The following is a 22,527-nucleotide window of genomic DNA, read 5'->3' on the forward strand; positions in this document are numbered from 1 at the left end:
GAAAGTCACATCTCGCTGGTGCTGGACGATCACGCGGCGCCCAGATCATTAAAACACATTGAATGAGCGGGCAGGAACACATTTGAAGACCAGTCTTATTTCTGGCTCCACGTTTCAGCTGCTAATTTCAAAGAATATTGTTCCTTGTGTGTATTCTTTTTATCTCTGAGTATTGCATTCATTCTGGCTTGTTTGGATATCCGGTTCATAGCTCTGAGCTTCATAAGCTCTGGGATCAACGGTACTAGACTATATTCACTGCCATTCAAGTTGATTTTCTTCTGAAATGAACTATGAGGACTGTTATGTAATATTTCTGTTCAGTTGGTTCTTGTAGATGAAAGTCACATCATTTTGTCCTGTACCTGTAAAAATAGGAGCAGCCTCTGACTGTGTTGTGGCCAAAGTACTCTTGGGTCTTCTCGTTACCAAAATCTTCCAGGGGGTCGGCCCACAGCAGGTCGCACATGGGCCCAAACGCTGGGGGCTCCTTGAACCGGTCCAACTAGGACATGCAAAGAACACACACACAGAGACACACAGAACATTATAAGCTTACAGAAACAGGGATGCTCAGTCACATGTAGAAAAACATAGGCAACACAAACCCTCACAAAGAAACATATGAGATACCTAACATCACACACACCAGCACCAGCACATATAGGATAAATCAGAGGGGAAAGAAAAGCAAACACACACAAACACACACTGTCAGAGCAGAGCATCTCCATGGAAACCCTCACCACACAGGAGGGAGAAGATGTCACACCAGCAGATTCACCATGGAAACGCTGCCATTAGATGAGGAAGTGTGTCCTCCTGTCTCTGTGTTCATGTGTGTGCCTTTGTGTTCTTAATTACTGTTATGCATACAGCATGTGTGGTTCACTGTATTTACTGGTTTCCTGAGGGCCCTCTGCATTGACAGTACATGTGGGAATTAAGTCATAAATAAGAGTTGGTGTGTGTCTATGTCTGCACTCGCAGGTGTGTTTGAATTACAAACTTAGAATTACTAAGATATCAGTTCCTCAAATGGCAACTTTTATTTAAAGGCTAGGTCAATTTAATAAGTAAATTTTGTTTGTTAGCCGTGGCTATCTCACCAGCTAGCCGGAGCATTTATTACATGTCATTCCCCCACTCTCTTTCCCGGCATTTCCTGTTTTTCTCCACTGTCGCTGTCAAATAAAGGCATACAATTCCCCAAGAAAATATTTAAAAATATATATACAATTCAAATTTATTTAAAAAAAAAATAGCTGTCTAGTTTTCTGTTTCTCTGTGGCAGAGTTAAGTGTGACAGAAGCTTCTAGATTCCACAGATTACCAAACCAGAGTGTTTGGCTGGGTCTTTAGCTCTGCTTTGGTTTAACTGTACTGTAAATTTACAGAGCTGTTTTATCAGAAATTATACATTTCAAACGCATAACATGTATGCAGTAACCCAGATTCAGATCTTAACTCATTTTGACCGGACATGTAGTTACTGCATTTTACCTTTGTAGGCCATTATTGTTAATTGTGTGCCTCTTTTCGTACCTTCTTTATGTCGTCCAGCGTGTGGATCTCTGGTGAAAGCCCCCCATGCACACACAGGAACTGCTGGTTCATCAGGGCTGCCAGGGGCAGGCAATCAAACGCTTCCATGCAGGAGTCATACACCTGCTCCGAGTACTTGATCTTACCTGGAGGTGGTTAGAGGGGTGGAGAGATATTTCAAGGCTATAGACAAAGAAGGGCCTGGATTGTGATTTGACAACCACTATTCTCGCTAACGTACATTCAGTCCCTGTCGCTCAGAGTGTGACTGTTACACATCGCACACAAACACTGCAACAAGGAACACAGGGAACAAACAAACATGGAGGTTTTACATCTACAAATCTAAAGAACTCAGTCAAAGGCTAATGGCCTTAGACAGACGCGTACGGTTCCTCTAAAAACATAACTCAGTTCACTTGGGTGTCAATATGTAGGATGTTCTCAGAGCGTGTTATTAATTTATACAGACATCTCTTCTCCGGCGCTCCCATATGACACAATTGTCTCCTCTCTGATGATTTAGAAATGCTACTTCCCAGAGAAGAAATGTACATATGCAGACAACATATGGAAGCAAAGAATCCAGCTCTGTTCCAGTGAACAAAATCTGACCCAAATATAAGCATGAAGCAGCAGCGTAGAGGCATCATCGCGAGGCAGTTTTTTTTTTTGCTTTATAAAAAACTCCTTTTGATTTGACAGCAATATCAATAAAGACATCCAACACGCAGCATCTTTAAAGTACATTTCACACATGGGTGTAACAATACATCTGACACAAAACAATATCACAGGATTAAAATAGCTCAAAGGAGATCGGAAGAGAGAGATAGAAGAGAAAGAAAGGAGAGAGAAGGGTGGATTCAGGACGAGCGCAGGCAAGGAGGAGAGCAAAAGAGAATGATAATTTCATAAAGAGAGAAGGAGAGAGATTGATGGGGGGAGACAGGAGAAGGAGGAAAGGTTAAGAGCGGTAAGAGGAAGGAGAGGAGACGGCGAGGGACGAGGAAAGAGAGATGGAAAGGAGAAAGAAGAGTGTGAGGACGACACACACAAATCAAAGCTAGTATTGCAGAGTACCACTGTACAGTAGGCAGCATTTCTGTGTGTGTGTGTGTGGTGTGTGTGAGTGAGAGACAGCGAGAAGTGTGTTTGTCAACCGCTCCATCTGCCTCGTGTAAAGCAAGAGCTCATTATTGCTAGTCCACCAGTTTTTGGCTCCTTCCACACACACAGACACTTAAACATTTATGAAGACGCCCTTGCACAGGCATGCAGTCACGGTACATGCTCTTGCACACACTTGTGGTGCACACACACACATACACACACGTACACACAGCAGATGGTAATTGAGGGCGACCACTATTCGCCACGAGCACCAGGGGAAATTAGCTTCCTTGTCCCTTGGCCAATCAGACACAGAAGAGCAAGTCCCTGAGCCAATCATTAAGGGCCAAATTAATTTGCTGCTAATCACCCACTCTCGGACAGGACGCGAGGAGAGTCAGAGAGACAGAGTGAGAGACTGATCGAGGGAGGAAAAGATGGAGAGGAATAAAAAGTAAGGAGGGTGAGAAGGAGTAGAGGAGGGGTGGATGGGAGTGTGAAAAGAGGGAGGATACCACCCAGGAGGATGGACAGAAAAAAAACCTTTTTAGCTGAAACAGTCATAATGTATTGATTAGTTGAGTGACAGAAAATTAATCTGCAACAAGTTACTGTTTGTTAAACCCATCCCCCGAGCAGCAAATTGTCCAATCCTAGCTTCACAAATGTAACTAGGCATGGCAGGCCTAGCTTTGAATTTCTCCACATGTTGAAGCATGGGGCTTTGGCAAGAGAGATAGGTTCAAAAAAGCAAGAGGAAAAGTTCTAGGTGAGGGGCCGAACAGCGCGTTTGTCTGCTCTTACTTAAGACATTAGCATGACATTAGCAAGGCCAAGCATTTCATTAGCTACCTACAGTTTGTGTAGTTACATGTTACGATGGAAGAAGCCCCATTCACAATAGCACATTCACTCTGCAGTCTTTCCTTATTATGTGGAAGCCTGTCCTCCTGGACGGTATTATATGAGAGCGTAGGCTAAGGCTAACACTACAGTGGTTCTGTCCTGCTCCGTTGTATGTGGGGAGGTTTGCGACCCCAGCCAAACTGAGAAATCATTTCATTACGAACACATCTGTAAGTCCTCGTTCTAAAAGCTTTTTCTCTTATAACAGTGAAAGTGAAACACACTGTTCAGAAACATGAACAGTGAAGCAACCTCTGTCTTGCTTGTGCAATTACATAAGCTAAGCCGTTAACAGGGTTATGTTAGCATGAATTAACTGTCTGATCTTGTATTTTGCCTTGTAGTTCTTATAATACTTCAACTAACAAGCTCTATACTGCAAAAACAAGACCAATCCTGTCTCTTTATATCCATGTCTTCTACATGGATCTTCAGCTGGTGAAGGTGATGACTGTTTTGCCTTGGACATGTAGCTTCAGCCTCAGTCTTTTAGCATTATATCATGTTTATAAGATTATCTTTACAGAGTTTGTAACAAACAAGTCAACTGGAAATAAAAAAATGTAACCAGAAATGCCCAAAAGTCTCCGAGGTAAATATTCGCTTGTTTTCTATTATAGTTTTGAATGTGCAATTTATCAAAAAATAATCGGCAGATGAATCGATAGTGAAAATAATTGTTAGTCGCAGCTTACTTGGCTTTATAATAACTTAAACAGAAAAGACATGGACAGGTATAATTTGAAGGAGTAGGATGGAACGAGGTTACAGAGGGAAGAGCAACAAAAGCGCATGAGGTGAAAGAGGTACAGACACAGTGGTAGAGAAAGAGAGAAGGCACACATTATATTCGGAGGAAACGCAAGAGTCACTCACATTCTTGTTTGAAGGTGAAATATTCTGTCAGATGTCTACATTCATGGTTTCCCCGTAGAAGAAAGAGCGTCTTTGGGTAGAGGATTTTCAGTGACCACAGGTATAACACACACTAAAGGTTCACCAGGGGAGACAGAGCCATAAAACCTGATTATAGATAAGCAGCTGTACATAACAACAACATCATTCAATTTACTAAAAACAGGAGTACATTTACAATGCATTACGGTATGTTATTGCAGCATGAATACTATAATGTAACAAATTAAGCTTTTTGCATATTTAGTCGCCTTGAATGTGACTTGTTACAGTTGTGACGCGTGTTTAAGCTTGAGATGTAAATGCCATCATCACGTTGGCATATGGCTGCTTGTCTGCATGTATCTGTTCTTAGTCACTCAGTTCGCATATGTCATGCATGCTAGTTCTGGTCCGTGAGGAACGTTAAAGCATGGGCACAACCAGCGGCTCATTTTGTATTGGTCAATACAAAATTGACCAAATTTTGTTCAGTCAGATGTCATTCAATTATATTCTAAATCAGATTAGGGTTGTGTAATATTTCTACAACTTCCATCAATGAAATTTGTTAACTATTTAGTCGCAATCAATTTACTTGTAAACAAGGAAGGCACCAACTGGTAGGTTTCAATAATGTCATTATGTTATATTATCTGATCACATCAACGTAAAAAAAAACAATTGCTTGACTAAAATATTGTTGAGTAAAAGGGTGAATATTGTTACAATTATGGCTCTCGAATGGCCCTACTATTGTGGAAATATGATTAATTTCTTATATTGCCTGGCTCAAATGACAAGTTTGACGTTTTAGGGGGTAAGGTACAGTCATAGCAGCACTGTGAAGAAAGCAAATAAGTGTATTTCCTAACATGTCAAACCATTCCTTTAAAAAATTAAAAATAAACTACAGTGAAAACAAATTTCTCTTTAGCATCATTGCTAGTAAGTCACTGTATAAGGAAGAGTTGTTGTCACTTCACTTTCAGTTCCCCTCATTAAATTCAAATTGGAAATTCAAAGCGAGACACAGAGAATCACGTTGGAATTGGACAAGGAATTCCCTCCCTGCATGAACCATCCACTGCCCAAATTTGTTGAGCTGAAAGCAAATTGGTCCTCACCCCGGTCTGAAGATAGACATGAACAGGATTTTGACAAGAATCATCCCGAATAAGAGCGTACCTGATTGAGTTCACAGAAAAATAAAAATGAATTGAGAAGAGCTGTGGCTGTGTCCGACATCTTTTAGAATACATTATCAGCCAATGTGTTTCCACTTGTATCACTTTATTAATCCTACAAATGTTTTTTTCTCTCACCTACACACGGTATCTTCCAAGCTCTGCATTAAGTCCTATTGTCTATGTGCCCTTGATGTGTGCTAGCAAGGTGGCCTACATATTGTTTCCTGCCATCCAAACAGCGATACAGCCCTCATGCCATGGAGGCCAAGTGAGCTCAACAGGCTAGGACATTCACCATGTGCTTGTATTATTATGGATTCAGGTCACACTCCCGATCTGTGGAGCGTTTCTGCCAGACAAAGCAATCTCAAAAATACTATATTGCACTCACGTCTATTTTACAGAGATGTCCAAACGGCCCCCTGAATATACTATCTCCACTCAGTTTCTATACATATTTCAGTGAGCAGCATATTATACCCTTGTTAGTGATTACTGACCTTGAGTCATCCATGAATTTTAAATCATTTTGGTCTGTGTCCATTTTCAGACACACACTGTTGTGCGTCTATGCTAATCTCAAGTACCTTTTTGTATGTGTATAATTCATTAAATACAGCACAATGTGGTAACTGTAAACCTCCATAGTGAAATAAACCTTGCCACTAGAAACTGTATAATAGACTTCAGGGCAATATACACCATAATGGACATTGATTTAGTTGTAAGCTCACTGTATATACAATACAGCCAGTGTACATTATTTTTTGTGTGGACACACACCCAGTAAAATAGTGTGATGTTCAGATATATGCTTCAGAGTCCATCCTCACCTCGATACTGAAGTAGCCCCTGTCCACGTAGTCCCCTAGGAAGAGGTAGCGAGTGTTGGCAGGAGAACCCCCCACTTCAAACAGCTTCATCAGGTCGAAGAACTGGCCGTGGATATCTCCGCACACTGTGAAGGCAGCACACAACAGTGTTAGGGTCATAAAGGCCGCGGGTTTCAGCCGCCACATGTTCAGTTTTTCATAACTCAGTAAAAGCGCGTGGAACCATCTTTGCTTCAGTGGCTCCATATGGACTGATTTGCATCTGCAGAGGTATGTCTGCTCTGTCTGCTGATTTAGAAACATCACTCACCTGCGTAATGAAAAAAAACCTGAATATGAGTGATAAAAATATCCTCCTGAAAGAATAATGTTGAGGTCTGTGTTTGAATCCAACCAGTTAAGGAACACAGGGATCTCATGTTCAATATATTTATCTATCTATCTATTTATATATATATATATATATATATAGTATATATATATATATATATATATATATATATATATATATATAGTATATATATATATATATATATATATATATATATATATATATATAGTATATATATATATATATATATATATATATATATATATATATATATATATATATTTCTCTGCCAAAATGTCTAACAATAATAGTAGAGAAAATTCTTTATAGCTGAAACACAGTTGATCAGCTGATTAGTTGATTAGTCGATGAATGTATCCAAAACTACCGTATTGTGATTAGCCATTTGAGTCACTTTAAGCAAAAAAGTTCCAGCTTCTTTTCTTTGTCTAATTTGATTTTATACTGAAAATCTTTGAGCTTTGGGCTGCTAGTTGGACAGAATTAGCGATTTGAATATGTCACCTTGGGCTTTGGGAAATTGTGATTATCATTTTACAACATTTTATATCCAAAACAATCACCAAGGCCTTTTAATTGATAATGAAACAGTACTAATTGTATCTCCGATGCTACTAATCACTGTTGAGCTATATATCGCACAAGTTTTAAGATAACAGCAACCTTCACTGCACTACATTAGGTTCAATTTCACATCTATCAGACTTTAAATCTATAGTTTTCTTGATGGAGCCTCATAGACTCTGATTCTATATCAATCGCCATGTGTTTCTAATAATTTCCCCAAAGATTTGTTCCAAGTCATATCCAGGAGTTTTGGATCTAATTCATATCAGGCTTCACATGCTGAACACTTTGTATTTTAAAAGACTTCAATACTGTCTGACTGTGTGATCTGCCAGCGTACATCTTCCCATCCGCCTCCCGCACCATCTGCCTGGCCTCTCTTTTTCACTTTTAGTTTTATAGTTCCCCTCTCCAGCCCATCTTACGATTGGCCATCTTGCATCTGCCAGGCATTACGTCTGCCTGTCCCTCCATCTGCTTGCCATGTTAGTGTCTGTTTTTGTGTCTACTCCTTAGCATTCACCTTAATTTGAGCAGGGAATTTGGGAATGCAAGATGGCATGAGTGAAATTGAGCCGTACCCGTCTGCCTCCTCAGACCTGCCTCAGTATTCTCCCAGAGGCTTTCATGTGACTCCCTAAAAGCCTGTCCATTTAAATTTCAGCCATCCACCTGCCTGTCCGTTCACTAGTCCGTCTGTCTTAGTGCATCGTCAGAGAGACTACTTGAAAGCGCTAAACTGTGCGTAATATATCTCCTCACCATTATATTTTACAGCTCCTCCCCACAAGAACCTGCACTACTTTTCCTGTAGTTTCCAATCACAGCTAACTCAGACAAGAATCCACTCAGGTGGGTGTTTCTGGATCAGAATCTGTAGAAGTGGAGAAACTTGGAAACTGATCAATATGTTGTGAGAACCTCTGCACTAAGCAGCTTAGGATCGACTGTCTCTCCATCTGCCTGTCTCTCTGTCCTCGTCCCCAGGGATCTGCACCTGTGAAAGCCGAGCGATGTTCCCACACTGCGTGGGCACGACGTCCCACACAGAATTAGCTCACGGCTTGCATTTGCATAAATGCTCACACACACCCGTGTGTGCAGAGATACAAAGGTACATTAACCAAGCAGTGTCAATGGTTTGAGAAGTGTCTGGGTCCGCCTGCCTGCATGTCTGTCTTCTGTGTGATCGTCTCAGAAACTTGTTTTCCGTTTTGTCCCCCTGCCACTCCCTCCTTTCGACATTCTCCACAGTTCATACCACTTCCCTTCAAGGGAATACATGCAGATATTACCAAAGCTAGCGCCTACCATTGTGAGGTGCACCAGTGCCAATTGGTTCTCTCAGTGAAGTGCGACCGAACAACAGTTCATATTAAAAGCGTGGCAGATACATATGGCAGATTAATGAATTAATCTTTCTCTGTTTGACTGTCACTATCTGTGCCCTAGCTGTTAAAGTGTGTGATCCATTTCCATGTCATGCACATACTTATATTAACACACTTTATTTGCTTTTTTGTGTGGGTAGGCCCAATAGCAGCAAACTGTTTTTAAATGGATAGCTTGACATTTAAGGGCAGCATGGTTAGGTTAGCACTGTCGCCTTCTGTCGACTTCCGGGTTCCACCACGCTGGCTGGCCCGTTTGTGTGCAGTTTGCATGTTCTAAATGGTGTGAATGGTTGTCTGTCTCTATAAGTCAGCCCTGTGATGGTCTCGCAACCTGTGCTTAGCTTAGTATAAAGACAAAAATAAAACAGGGGAACAGTTAGCCTGGTTGACTGAAGTTAACAGAATATGCCTACCAACACAATTAGACTAATTTACACGTTATATCTTGTTTGTTTAATCCAAACAATAACGGAAGTGTAAAAAACAGTATTCACAGTTTTGGGGGGGGTTATGTATGGGACTATGTCTTGGGCAGGAGTAGTTACCGAGCAAGTAGTTCAGACTTCAGGATGTTATCGCTCACAGCCAGTAAATAGTAAAGAAAAAAAAACATTAAATGGGGAAGTGATGTTTTTACCCTTTAAAATTAACGAGCTAGTTGTCTGCCCTATGTTTCCAGTCATTCTGCTAAACTAAGCTCAGCTAACTGTCTGCTGGTCAAAATGTCAAACTATTCCTTTAACTGACATCAGGTTTGGCTTTCCTACATTTTTTTATGAAGTGCTCCGTAACCAAATTAGAGACTAATTCACGCCTCCACTCTTCATCACTATGACATACCCGTGACTGGCGCCTCAATGTCCAACATAGTGCGCTCCTGCCGCAAGATGGCGGCGCCCTCATCGATGATGCGCAGGGCCACGGCCTCCTCCAGTCGGCCCTCCTTGGTGAGGTGAGCTTTGAGCAGGTCGACCCGCGGCCGGCCCTCGGCATCAAACACCTCCTTCATGGTGAGCCGGTGGGCCAGGGGGAAGGGGACCGCTGGAGAGGAAAAGGATAGGGAGGAGGTGGGAGTGAGAAGGAAAAGGTGTATAGAGAGATGGAGACAGAAAGGGATCAATGATGCAGGAAGGGAGATGGATAAAATATGGGTATTATTTGAGATTAAGAAGGCGGAGGAGAGTTTGAATGGGTTTATGGATATATGGATACAGGTGATGGAGAGGAGTTGACACAGAAGAAAATAGAAGAATATTTATTGTAATGCAGAACATGATTTATTGATATTTCCTGTATTTTTGATTAAGCTTTCCCACAAACATCAGAGGCCCTTGATCCTCACCATTATCCTGATCACACCTCTGCTTCAGCCTTTGACTGTGTGTGTATGTGGGTGTGTGTGGGTGTGTGTTTGTGTGTGGGTGTGTGCGTGTGTGTGTGTTATGGAGGCCTAAGTGGGTTGTACTGAAGCAGGGGCTGCCAGAGTTATCAGGGTTGCCTGCCTCTGTTCTGCAGTAATGTCTCTCTGCCTCTGTTCTGCAGTAATGTCTTTCTTACATAATGAAGGCCCCCAGGGCGCTGCTGGAGAGGGGGGTTGACTGACGACAGGGGTGATACAGCAGTAGCGCACAGCTGCACGTGAGGAGTCACATACACACATACAACGACACAATCGACAAAACGCACACAGGCACACACAAACACACACACACACACACATGAGCGGTCCTAACAAGCAGGCCCAAACTCAGTGGCAAGAAATAAAAGACAGAGACACAGGGGCGCATGCGTACATCATGTATGGCACAATGGCGTTAACACGCATGATCGCATACAGTATCTGTGTGTGTGTGTGTGTGTGTGTGTGTGTGTGTGTGTGTGTGTGTGTGTGTGTTTGAGCCTACAGTGGTACACAGACACATACAAGCTCATAAAAGGTATTGTTATGCAGGATCCACAGAGCCTGTTGGAGCCCCACCAGTGCTAACACAGATAATGGCCTAGATCATAAACTCAAAACTAGGCCTGGCGCTCTCTCTCTCTCTCTCTCTCTCTCTCTCTCTCTCTCTCTCTTTCTACACACACACTTTTACGCTCTGTCACTTTGTCTCTGTTTTGCACTCTCTCCTCTTGCCCCTTCTCTATTTTTTTTAATTTTTCACTCCTCTTACTGCCGCTTCCCTCTCTTCCTGGCACTTTAACAGGCCCCAGCCTCTTCACTGAGCTTTCCCCACTGATGTCCATCATTACATTTTAATGTGATACTCACATTTTATTTAATCTTTACAGTAAAAGCAGCTCCACAACCACATGAAACCACACTGTAAGGTTTTATGTAATCACCACTGAAACATCAGCAACATTTGGGCAGTATTGTGGAATGAGCCGGACAAGTCAGTTGCAATCAACCTAAATCAACACTTTATGAGTAATTAAGAGAATTTTACTCATAATTTTAAACATGACTAGTGATGAAAATTGCTTCTGACAAACCATACAGTCATAGTTACTCTGGTTTTGAGTTATTTTAGGACTTAAGTACCATCTAGCTATTTGGATGTCTACTTGAGCATGCAGACAACGCATCTCAGGGTACCCTTAAGTATCTAATGGCACCTTACGGCTGCATAGGTTGGCCCCGACCGCACCCCGAGACATTTTTACACACCTTAAGAACACTGAACACATAAAAGGCACCCTGAGACATCCCAGCACACCACGAGCTGCCAAGCTGAAGGGTCTGCTTCCCATTGATTGAGAACAGCGGATCTACATGTTAAAACCAGTTTTGCCCCTCAAGTTAGGACTGACTAATGAAAAGGTTTGTGAATGCCAAGCTGTCAGAGAACATAAGACAAAACGATAATTACTCATGACTTCATATGTATTTATGAAAAGAAACGGGGCTCAGTCAGTGACTAATTCTCCTCTTCCATTGCGTTGCAATGTAATGTTACGCACTGCTTTGTGCTGCGTGTACGACACCATACAGTACTGTACTGTGCTACAAGCTGTAGTGTTGCAGGTACAAGTCACAAAAATATGCATACATAGGGAAAAAAAAGGTACAGTATTCGTTTGAAGCTTGCACACATGCATGAACTCAATGTGTGTATGTACTGTATATGTCTGGTTATTCTGGCTCCAGGTGTGTGTGTGTGTGTGTGTGTGTGTGTGTGTGTGTGTGTGTGCGTGAGAGAGGGAGAAAAAGAGGAGGGAGAGCGGAGAAACGAGAGGGAAGGAGTGTGAAACTCGTAAATTGTGTGAGAAGTGTGAAAGTAGGGCAGGTATGAGAGAGTGTGGAGCAGCAGACACATAGAGCTTGGGGAAGGGGACTATACTTGGGAAAACTATACTTGGCAGTTAGGGAATGGGAGAGAGGAGAGTCAAACCAAGAAGGTCTTCTGCACCTGACAACTGACTATTTGATGAGCGCACAATTCAAGGGGATCACTACTGGATTTCAGACCAGCTTAAGAGGTTCAAGCACACATGGAAAGGTCCAAGACTGGAGTGTACATTATGAATGTTGACACGGCTTCTTCTTCTTCCTCAAAGCAACTTTGTTGTCAAAAAAAAATGTGTAGGCCTGGAGCACAACATCGACGCAGAAAAAATGCAGTTACATTTAATACAGCGCACACATTTATGATCTACAGTATATGCATTCAGTCGTAGTACAACTGAGCAGCACATGTTAACCAGTTTGTGGGCCAGCTTATCTAGGCCTGGTCCACCTTTTTGTATATCTTGTTTGCTCTGGACTGGATTAGATCTAGTTGTTTTACAAAAGATAACGTTGGGACGTTAACATTCTTATGTTTAGCCAGAGAAATGTTTGCCATCTTAGTTTAGGGTATTAGTAATGCTAACATTTGCAAATTAGCATTAAACACAAAGTACTGATGAGAGCGTCATTAGTTAGCTCGTGTTTGGATATATAAATCTAATTTTGATCTGATGGTCTAGTTAAATTTCAGTGACTAAATTGAACGTGCCGTAACGTGCTTGACTCAAGTAAACAAAGCATCCTGGCTTCATAACCTTAAAAAGCAGCTGGGATTGACTGTTTTCTCTACAGCTTGTTGAGAAAGCCACCTCATACCCATAGACTAGAAAACAACTGAATCAGTTTACACTAAATACTTTATGGTGAGCTAGTCTCTGATATTATCATGCTGCACAGAGATGCTATTTTATTTTTTAGCTCATTCTGATGATTTTAGAAATAATTTTATTCTTACACAAAATCTCATGTTAGCTTAATGTTAGCAGACTAAAAGTCAAACCAAGTCACCACTAATGGGACAACTAATCTTGCTAGCTTGATGCAGACACTCAAACAAGCACTAAAACACAAGCAGTGTTTGACCAAATTCTGCAAATAACATTTGAAACATATCATTTGAGTGTCTTCCTGTGTGACTATAAGACAATTGGCAACACACTTCATTTAAGAATGAATTCCAATACATGTAGCCCATGACACCACATTCAAAAACAGAAACGGTTGTAGTTTAAAATTCTGACAAGCAGCTCACAAGATAAATTATTCACATTCAGACCCACCTGCAGTGAGGACAAGAGGGCAAATGTCAAGGTAGCTACTATGCTAACACAAAACACCATGAAAACATATATCAGCTGATGGAGAGTAGTAGAGAAGTGCTACCAACATATGTACAAGTAGTATGCAAATAACATGGACTGGAAACAAGGACAAGGGTTAATTTACACAAAAAATCGGTGGCATGCCATTGTTCCGACGGCCCATAATTCCCAAAAAAACAATAGTAAAAAAAATGTCCCTTAGAACTAAAAACCCATTTGTTCGAAAGCCCGTTATCTTGAAAACAAACCCCCAATGTTCCAAAAGCCCCGAAAATGCAAGGAACAGAATATGGCTAATTATTATGCAAAATAACAGCGTTGCGATTATTGTTTTTCCTAACATAACAAAGGCATGCCTTGCCCTACGCTGCCTTGGCCTAACCCCACCCAATGAAGGTAACAATGATATGCCATGTGTTTCGGTGTGTTGCTGGGAGAGTGTGTGTTTTTCGAGCAATGGGTCTTTGGAACAACTTGAGCAGTGTTATCACTAGCGGCCCCCTGCCGGTAGGGGCCGCAAGTGATAACACAGCTAAGGGCATCGCCGAACCCCAGCCGCTACACCCTAGACTAGAGACACAGCGGGGGATATCAGTTTGCTCACTTTTAATTTTTTGGACAGTGCTTTTGGCTAACAGCTAACGGCTAACGGACCTAGCAGTACACACAATGCTGGGCACCTCTCTGAAACTCAAAGACTGCTAAGCGGGCAGACAGCTTGGTGAGTTTAATTTTAGTTTTGGCAAGATTGTATGAAATGTCTTGTATGACGACTACGAGCTGATTGCCTGCATTCATCTGTGCTTGTTTTCTAGTTTGAATGAAGAGTGTTTTACTACATCTTACAGCCCATTGATGTCTAGACATTGGGGTTAGCCAATTGTAGGTTCTATTCATTCAATTAAGCAATGCAGCAGTGGTCGTTGCAAACACACCCGTAAGAGATCTGGAGTCTGCACCTTTCTAGTTAGATAATTAGATAATTAGATAATTAGATGTCCGTTTGTTTTTGAGATAACAGGCTGTCGGACAAATGGGCTTTCAGTCCAACAGGACATTTTTGTGTTTTAATGAGCAATACATTAATTGATCATGTAAATACATATAACTTGTGTTGTCAGTGACATGAGTCAGTTAATAAATTGTTGTACTTTTAAGGTTCAACCATAGTCCTTTGCATGGGCTCCCCCATGCCTTGGATCGGGGTCATCTGTACCCTTCGACCCTCACTGACGGCGGGCAGATGAAAATTAGCCAGCCGGCTTACACTGACACATACAGAAATGTTGATTGTGTGTTGTCCTAATAAATGCATGAAACAAAAATAAATACTGCATGAAAAGGGATGCAATCATTCCAAATCAGATACCAGCAGTGTCAAGATCATGTTAGCTTGTTGTATGGTTAGCTCAGATAAAAAATGTCACACTTCTTGAGTAAAGTGATGGTGGGTAGTATTTCTCTCAAATGCTGCTCTCACACTTTGATTTGTGAGAGGAACTCTACGCTCTGACAGTACAGTCCAAGCTGTGCCTTGTCTGATTTCAGATGATGAACACAGTGAAGACAACTCTCTGAAGTGCAGACAAGAAGAGTGAAAACAGAACTACCCTTTGCACAACAAGCAGCCACTCACACGATGCATGGCTGTGTGTAAGACGAGCAAAGAGGTGAAAGCATTTTTAGCCTCTTCCTAATGTACTTGTACTTCTGGCCCACTCTACAAAGCTGATGTCCCTGGTGTGGAATTTATTACGCGCCAAAGGTGCCAGCTCAGCCAAAAATCTCCTCATCACAGCGCAGTGAGGGGGAGCCTGAGAGAAAATCTATGACATAGCTTTCAACCAAATCTGCTAAATTTGTTTGGGCTGGCCTAATAGCCTAACTGGAGCAGAATCTGATCAGAATCATCTTGTTATTGTGTGCATCCTCCCTAATGGCTAAAGTTAATTATGGGATATTCCATCAGTTTTCATAACACAGGGACACCATTCACAACGAGAGGGGCTGGTGCAGGATGGAGGAAGTGACAGCAAGCGAGAGCAGACAGATTGCAGAAATGACTGTAGGAGTCACCCATGATTCATCTGTCCTCATTTGTGTCTGTCCTCCAAATGCTGCCAAATAGGACCAAATAGGTATAGAAAAACTAACAAACGTGTTCTCCTCAATCAACTGCTTGTCAGATAATTGAAACAGAAATCATCTTTGGTGCTGAGCAATTAATGTTCAATGTTCAATTGTACATACAGAATAATGACAGAAGCATGTACAGTATAAACAGCCTACATGTGCTACAAGCTGTGAATCAGTTCATTACAGTGCAATACTGTGAGCAGACTATCTGTCTGGTGTTCATGCAGTGGCATCGACCAGAACTAATGAACATGCCTGCATGTGTTTGTATGTTAGATGTGTTGCCCTCTACAGGACCTCATCTAAAGTGATCACACACACACGCACACACACACACACACACACACACACACACACACACACACACATCTCCCCAGATCAGTTCATCCCGCTGCCTGTCGCTGCATGAATAAATGAAGGAGGGAGAAACTGAGGGATGAAAGAAAGAGTGCGGTGAAAAAGAAGACGAGAGAAGAAGGCAAGCAAAAATTGGGGTGTGTGAGACAGCAAAGATATGAGACCGTTGGCATGCATGTTGTGTGTGTATGGGTTTATCTACCATCTTTGACCCAGATCAGCTAACACAGATCCACGGGTCTTTGAAGGTGGTCTTGGTGGTAGGGGGGGACAACTAAAGATGCGTTTGAAGTTGTTCAATTAATGCACACTACACACATGAAGGACCATCTGTGTACACACACGCACACACAGAAACAACGGCCCACCCCCTAACAGCCTGTCCTCATTAGACAATCCCTCTCTCTCTCTCTCTCTCTCTCTCTCTCTCTCTCTCTCTCTCTTTTTCTCTCTGGAGTACCTTCTCTATAAATAGGCCTTGCCCTGCCACCCTCCCCACAGGACTCACAGAGACCTGTCAAGGTGGGACCCTTGGCTCACAAGGATAACACCAAAATCCAACACACACACACACACACACACACACACACACACACACACACACAGGACTCTGAGCGAACTATGAGGGAAAGGGACAGCATGTTTCACTAAAAGGAAATATGCCCAGTGTGCCCCGAGCCTTGCCAGAGGTAATGTGTGTGTGAGTGTGAGTGTTTGTGAATGCATGAGTGCATGAGTGCACACATGCATGTGTGCATATTGGATATGGCTGCACTCGGCTTTAGTGAACACTCTTCACACATCCATTGATATGTTTAAGAGGTCACAATTTGTAAACGGTAAATATCCCCATTTGCACTTTGAATGGTTATCTCTTACTGGGGACTACTTTCTCGATGTGAGGCAAGGGAGCTCAGCCATCGGTTTGAAACAAGGGATTCTACTAATGCTTGCTATTTCAGGATATGATTGCTAGTGAGGGCACATTTAAAAACTCTTTCTTAGTTGTGTTATCAGGTAGTTTAGCATATTTTGCACGCTACCCAATATATGACAAGACGTTTGCCAGCAAAGTCATCTCTTGTAGCTCTGTCCTGCATTAAGTTAGCACACAGTGCAGCATGCTAAGTAATCATACGACAGATGCTATCCTAAAAGTTACAAGTCTGAGGCTGGATGGTTTGTTAGATTTAAACTCTCCTGAGCTATTTAAAGGGGCTCAATGCAAGATTGGGAGAATTTTAATTGCCTTATCTTAATGGTTCTCAACATGGCAACTGCTGAGCCGGCGGCTCGCAGCTCACGGTGCTAACTGCACTAACGGCAAACAACGGCAAAAGTGCAGACAGAGCTAAAAGTGTGTACCTGAGGGGGAACATAAGGGTAGATACTTTGCATCTGTGACGATGCCGTCGGTCTGGATGGCGTTATCAGCTGTAACCGCCATATGAAAGTGGTGCAGAGCGGCAGCCTTGAGCTAACCACGCTCACGTGCCCTTAAAGCATGCGCACTTCGATTACAACAGGATGGTGACTGCTAAATGGAATTACACTTATACAATGCCTTCCAACATGGGCTGGAGGAGCCAGGAATTGATCGGCCGATCCTCTGATTGATGGACGACTCTCTACCTCTGGGCCACAGCCACAACTTCATTCTCTGCTTCACTAAATCTTTACAACTAAGAAATACTTGTTTGCTGCTATATTAATGCTCTGAGACCTGTATATTAGTCCACTTGTGTGGATTGGGTCTACCTTGTCTTTAAGAAAAAGACATAATGAACACCCTCTCAATTTAGGATAAGTAAAATGTTCATTTTCATACATTAAATAATGGTAAACCCGTGCAGTTATGCCTTGTTTACATGCGCGTTGCTATAAACTCCATACTCAATGGTAATGTAAGTATCATTACAGTCATCATCCACTGAGTTTGCAGTTTTATTAGCTGCACCCGTGAAATCAGATGCATTAAATTCTTTCTTTATTTCGCCCATATTGTTCAGTCAGAAAGGTGTTGATTCAACTCTTTTGTCATTTTTTAGATTGTATAGGTCTCTCTAACACTGTACAGTTTGACTTATCAAAGCAGGAGAAGTACAGCTGACTAATAACATTAATGGCCTATATTCCATTTGGGTGAAGCAGTAGGCCATGTCAGAGAGCCAGCCTGCACATTACCAGGGCCCTCCATTCTGCAGCGGCTAAATGGCACACAGCCATGATAAATGTTATCAGTCTCACCTGTGTTTGACGCGTCAAATCATCCACCATGAGTCGGGGCAATTGGATTGCAATGTATTGAAATATATGTTGTCTTTTGAAGCACACTTGCATCTATGTTTCAACTGATTTTTCCACCTTCTGATGCGCTGCGGTATCCAATGTGTCACAGTGGGATTTTTTTCAATTGGTTAATCATTTCATCTATGATCTAAAAAACATTAAAACAGATGTCCATCATTAGTTACCCAAACCCAATGGGATAGCTCAAAATTGCTTCATCTCGGGTATTACATTTACAATGACAAAGCTGTGACCACGAAATGTGTGGTGCTTTTATTTGATAGAGCTCCTCATGGCTTGACTGGTCACACCATTCCTATAGACAACAGTGCCAATAGACCTTTTCCACAGCGAGTAAGCTCTAAGCTCTGTGAGTGTAAGCCATGATGGTGAGCCGGCATGCACAACACCAGGAAACCTGAAACTGACAGTTATATGGAATGCAGCCATCGCTGATGTTAATTACACCTGTGCTTCTGCCATGAAAACGGTCTATGAGGCAGAAGCAGTGACGCGTTGCTTATTATCTGGGAGGAGTATTCTGTTTGTGTTTTCATGTTTAAGAATCAAGCATTAGCGTTTCTGGGTTTTACACTATCAGGAGTCAGGGAGATCCTGTCGAGCTCCATGTTTGCATTGTATGTATGTGTTCGTATTCGCTGCTTTACCGATATCACCGCTAGCCGATTAGCAGATAACATCATGTCAAAATTTTGCACACCGAAGATTCCTTGCTGTTGACTCATGGGTACAGGTTTGCCCTTTCGGAGCATGATGTCTCTTTTTAATGATAAATGAAGTTCCTTGTTTCCCTATTGTAGATACATTTATGGGTCCGGCATGAGGTTGCAGTAACAGAATTTATTGTATTCTACAAAATCTTGTTAAAAAAAAATCTTGTTTTACTCAAGCCTACCTTATTATAAACAGTAAAGGCAATGTTTGGCGTAGACTACTTTAAAGTTATTGAACTAAACTTTTATGCAAGAGTCACACTCTCACATTTTGCCTCCGTCGCTGCTTGTTTTTCACACACACACAGACGGGTTTGCATGGTAAGTGAATCAAGTCGGGTGTGAGAAGTCCATTGGTTAAGTCAGAGGATGCTGTCCTGCCACGCAGCCGTGTGAAACACTGCTACCCTTGTCTCTCTTTCTCTCTCTCTCTCTCTCTCTCTCTCTCTCTCTCTCTCTCTCTCTCCCCATCTCTTCCTCCATTCCCTCTGCTCCTCTCTTCCTCGCTCCAGCTACTTCACCTCCTCCGTGGCCTTGTCACATTCTCTCCTTCCCTCTCTCCCTCACCTCGCCCCCACACTCTCTGCCTCTCCGTCCATTCCTCTTGGTATGCGTTGTCCTTTTAGCTCCGTCGCCGTGCACTTCCCCCCGCTGAATACCACTAAAATCCATAACGTGGGGAACTACCGGGCCACAGTCCATCCGCCAAGAGTGACGTCTCTTTGATTGATGCCGCCCCATCTCTCTCCAGCTCCATACACACTAAATCATTCTCACCTGACTGATGAATTGCTGTGTTGTTTTGCTGCACATTTGCTATGGAAGGTGCATTTATATTTGTGTGCGTGTGTGTGTGTGTGTGTGTGTGTGTGTGTGTGTGTGTGTGTGTGTGTGTGTGTGTGTGTGTGTGTGTGTGATGGATGATGCATGAGCATATAGGCCGTTTAGTTTGTTCCAGTGTTAAGGCAGCTGAGCTCCAGTTGTCCAGCTGCATTACAATACACATGCAAATAGAAATGAAGATGTAAAAATATACATGTGAAGGGGGTTTGTGGGTAAAGTCAGATAACTGATGAATGGATTGGGGGTAAGTGTTAATGTGGTTGCACTCTGTTTTGTTTTTTTAGGGAATCCAGATTTGAAAGCGCCGCCACCCTGTACAACTAGCCAAGTTCCACACACTAAAGGCATAAGCACATGCAGTCCTGAAGTCCTACGTGCAAAAACTGCACGAGCCCCCACGTCCCCAGCCCAGCCCTCTCTCTCAAGCGCGACGCACGCACGCACGGAATACCGGGGCATGCCCGAGCGACGCATCTAACTGTCAGCTCCGCTTCTTCCGGTAGAGAGACCTTACGAGTTGATTAAGGGGAGCCAGCCAGCCAGGCATCGTCGCATGTGACAGTCTGCGTGCGTGGAAGCCATGCCAGTCTCGTTGTGACCCGATAAGCACGACAATCTGTGCAAGCTCCGTGGATCATAACTCGAGCGGAGCCCCTCCCCGCCTCCCCTATATATAACGTTATATATATATATATATATATATATATATATATATAACGTTATATATATATATATATATATATATATATATATATATATATATATATATATATATATATATATATATATATATATATATCCGCCCACGCGTAAAAAGCAGAAACAGACACTTTCATAAACACATTAAATATTCAGGCGGTATGCATAATCATCGTACGGCAAAAGGGCTCGGATGCGCTGCGCAGCATCTCCAAAAACTCAATTTTGTCTCTCGTTTGACACGGAGACGAGAGGTGGGGGGGGGGGAGTCAGGGAGACCTTTACGGACAGAGACATGGAGGAGCGATGCGCAGGGGTGAAGCACAGTTACCCGCTGACATTCAGGCCTTAATGAGAAAACGTCGACTCGAAACCACTGGTAAATCCGTCATGTGCACTCGTGTTTTTTTTTTTTAAACGGCACATCAGCGAACATCAGGCAGATTCCATCTATTAGGCCTACAGTCACAACCACACTCACTGATGAGTTTGGAGGTGCGCACTCGGCCTGGCAAAGTTGTCAGCCTACCTGCCATTCCAACAATTCAATTACCTGACTCAAATTGGGTGAAAAATAAAACAAGCCCCCCTTCCCCCTAAAGGTGCTCCGTACATCCAACACTGGGGCGCCACTACGACGTGCAGCTAGAGATACAGTAAATGAACACAAAGACAAAAAGCTATACAAAATAAAAATCATTGAGTCCCCGAGTGACAAGTCCCCCATAACATATTGTCCCCCTCTCTCTCTCTCCCCTTACATCGTTGCTTACATGCAACACCGTCCCGTGACACCGTCCACATCCACAGCAGCACCACAACACCAAAGATCGCAGGTTATGCGTAACGTTTATTTACCTTTATGTCTGCCTTTCGCTGTCATCGTCACACTGCTTGATGTTTCATTGGAACAAGATGCTCATCTCCCTCTCTCCCTCCCTGCTCTTTCCTCCCTCTATCGCTCTCTCGGCTGTGTCTCTGTAGGGTATTATTCAGTAACACGAAACCACCGCTAGGAGTGGAGCGCGTAAACGGAGCTCATGCAGCAGCACGAAGGGTGTCGCACATAATAGCTTTGGCTATACATAGAGGAAGAGACATCCCCCCACCCCCACCCCTTGTTAGAAAATGGGGTAATGCCTCCGTGAGGGGGTGAATTCTAATGGAATAACTAGGGAAGACCCTGATCATGGCGTATCGCACTGGATACCCCCCCCCCCCCCCCCCCCCACACACACACACACACACACCCCTTCCCGTCCATCACCCCCTCCCTTCCCCTGAAAGCTCCAGAGAGGCACATGCATGGTGACTCGACAGCCAAATTGGCTTATTTTATTATGGTGCCACAATAATAATAAAAAGGGATGGACTCGAAGCAAAACAGAAACCTGCGAATAAGAGACACCGGTGCAACGTCAGGGATGCAAACTTAAAAACTAAAGAAATATGAGTGAGAATTATTGGCACAGATGGAGATCTCACTGGCCGTGCAGGATCTTGCATGCGTACATTTGATCACCCGATCGGCGGGACTTGCGTTGCAGTCGGACATCCTGGAGTCCTGGGACGGGAACGGAGACGATGGGGGGTTGGGATGGGGTGGGGAGGGGGATCTCTGTCTCTCTCTCGCACTCTTCTGTCAAGGGCCGGAACTGTGGTGTCGGGTCCTCCAACGGGCTTCGAGAATCTGCGCGCTGGCTGGCTGCTTCTCTCGCTGCAGCAGTGGCATCACTTGGTGGAGTCTCCGCGCCCTCTCGAACGGGGGAAGCCTGCTGCCGCGCCTGCGGGAACTTTGGGGGAGGATAGGCGGACACCTCGCTGCCGTTGTGGCATGCTTGGATCCCCGAATTTTGTTATTTGAGGAGTGTGTGTGTGTGTGTGTGGTGTGTGTGTGTGTGTGTGTGTGGGGGGGGGGGGGGGGGGGGGGGGGGGGGTAGCTGGTGGTGAGATAGGAGGGTGGGGGGTGGACTCTGGAGGTTAGAGGGCGAAGAGACGCCTTGGAGAGAGAACAGGCGTGCATGCAGGCTCTGCCTCTCCAGGACGCCTCGCGGCGGTGCCGTG

The 22,527-nt window shown here is 43.3% G+C and overlaps 1 protein-coding gene across 3 annotated transcripts in view; it reads right to left on the reverse strand.

Moving 5' to 3' along the window:
• Positions 1-22,327, reverse strand: part of ppp3cb (protein phosphatase 3, catalytic subunit, beta isozyme) — a 31,080-nt gene extending 8,753 nt beyond the window's left edge. Inside the window, exons 1-6 of one of the 3 annotated variants that reach the window (XM_068714305.1) lie at positions 21,976-22,327; positions 9,635-9,835; positions 6,482-6,606; positions 4,441-4,552; positions 1,546-1,691; positions 366-505 (exon numbers count right to left, since the gene is read on the reverse strand). In XM_068714305.1, coding sequence (XP_068570406.1) covers positions 366-505; positions 1,546-1,691; positions 4,441-4,552; positions 6,482-6,606; positions 9,635-9,835; positions 21,976-22,018 — 767 coding nt within the window. In that variant the 5' untranslated portion in view covers positions 22,019-22,327. Of the gene's footprint in view, positions 1-365; positions 506-1,545; positions 1,692-4,440; positions 4,553-6,481; positions 6,607-9,634; positions 9,836-21,321; positions 21,516-21,975 lie in introns of those variants that run through there. The other 2 variants (XM_068714303.1, XM_068714304.1) reach the window with 2 other exon arrangements.
• Between the last annotated feature and the right edge of the window lie 200 nt (positions 22,328-22,527).

This window comes from Cebidichthys violaceus, unplaced genomic scaffold (assembly GCF_023349555.1).
Source record: "Cebidichthys violaceus isolate CVI_PGR_0920_01 unplaced genomic scaffold, fCebVio1.0.p SCAF_2, whole genome shotgun sequence".
Taxonomy (NCBI): Eukaryota; Metazoa; Chordata; class Actinopteri; order Perciformes; family Stichaeidae; genus Cebidichthys; species Cebidichthys violaceus.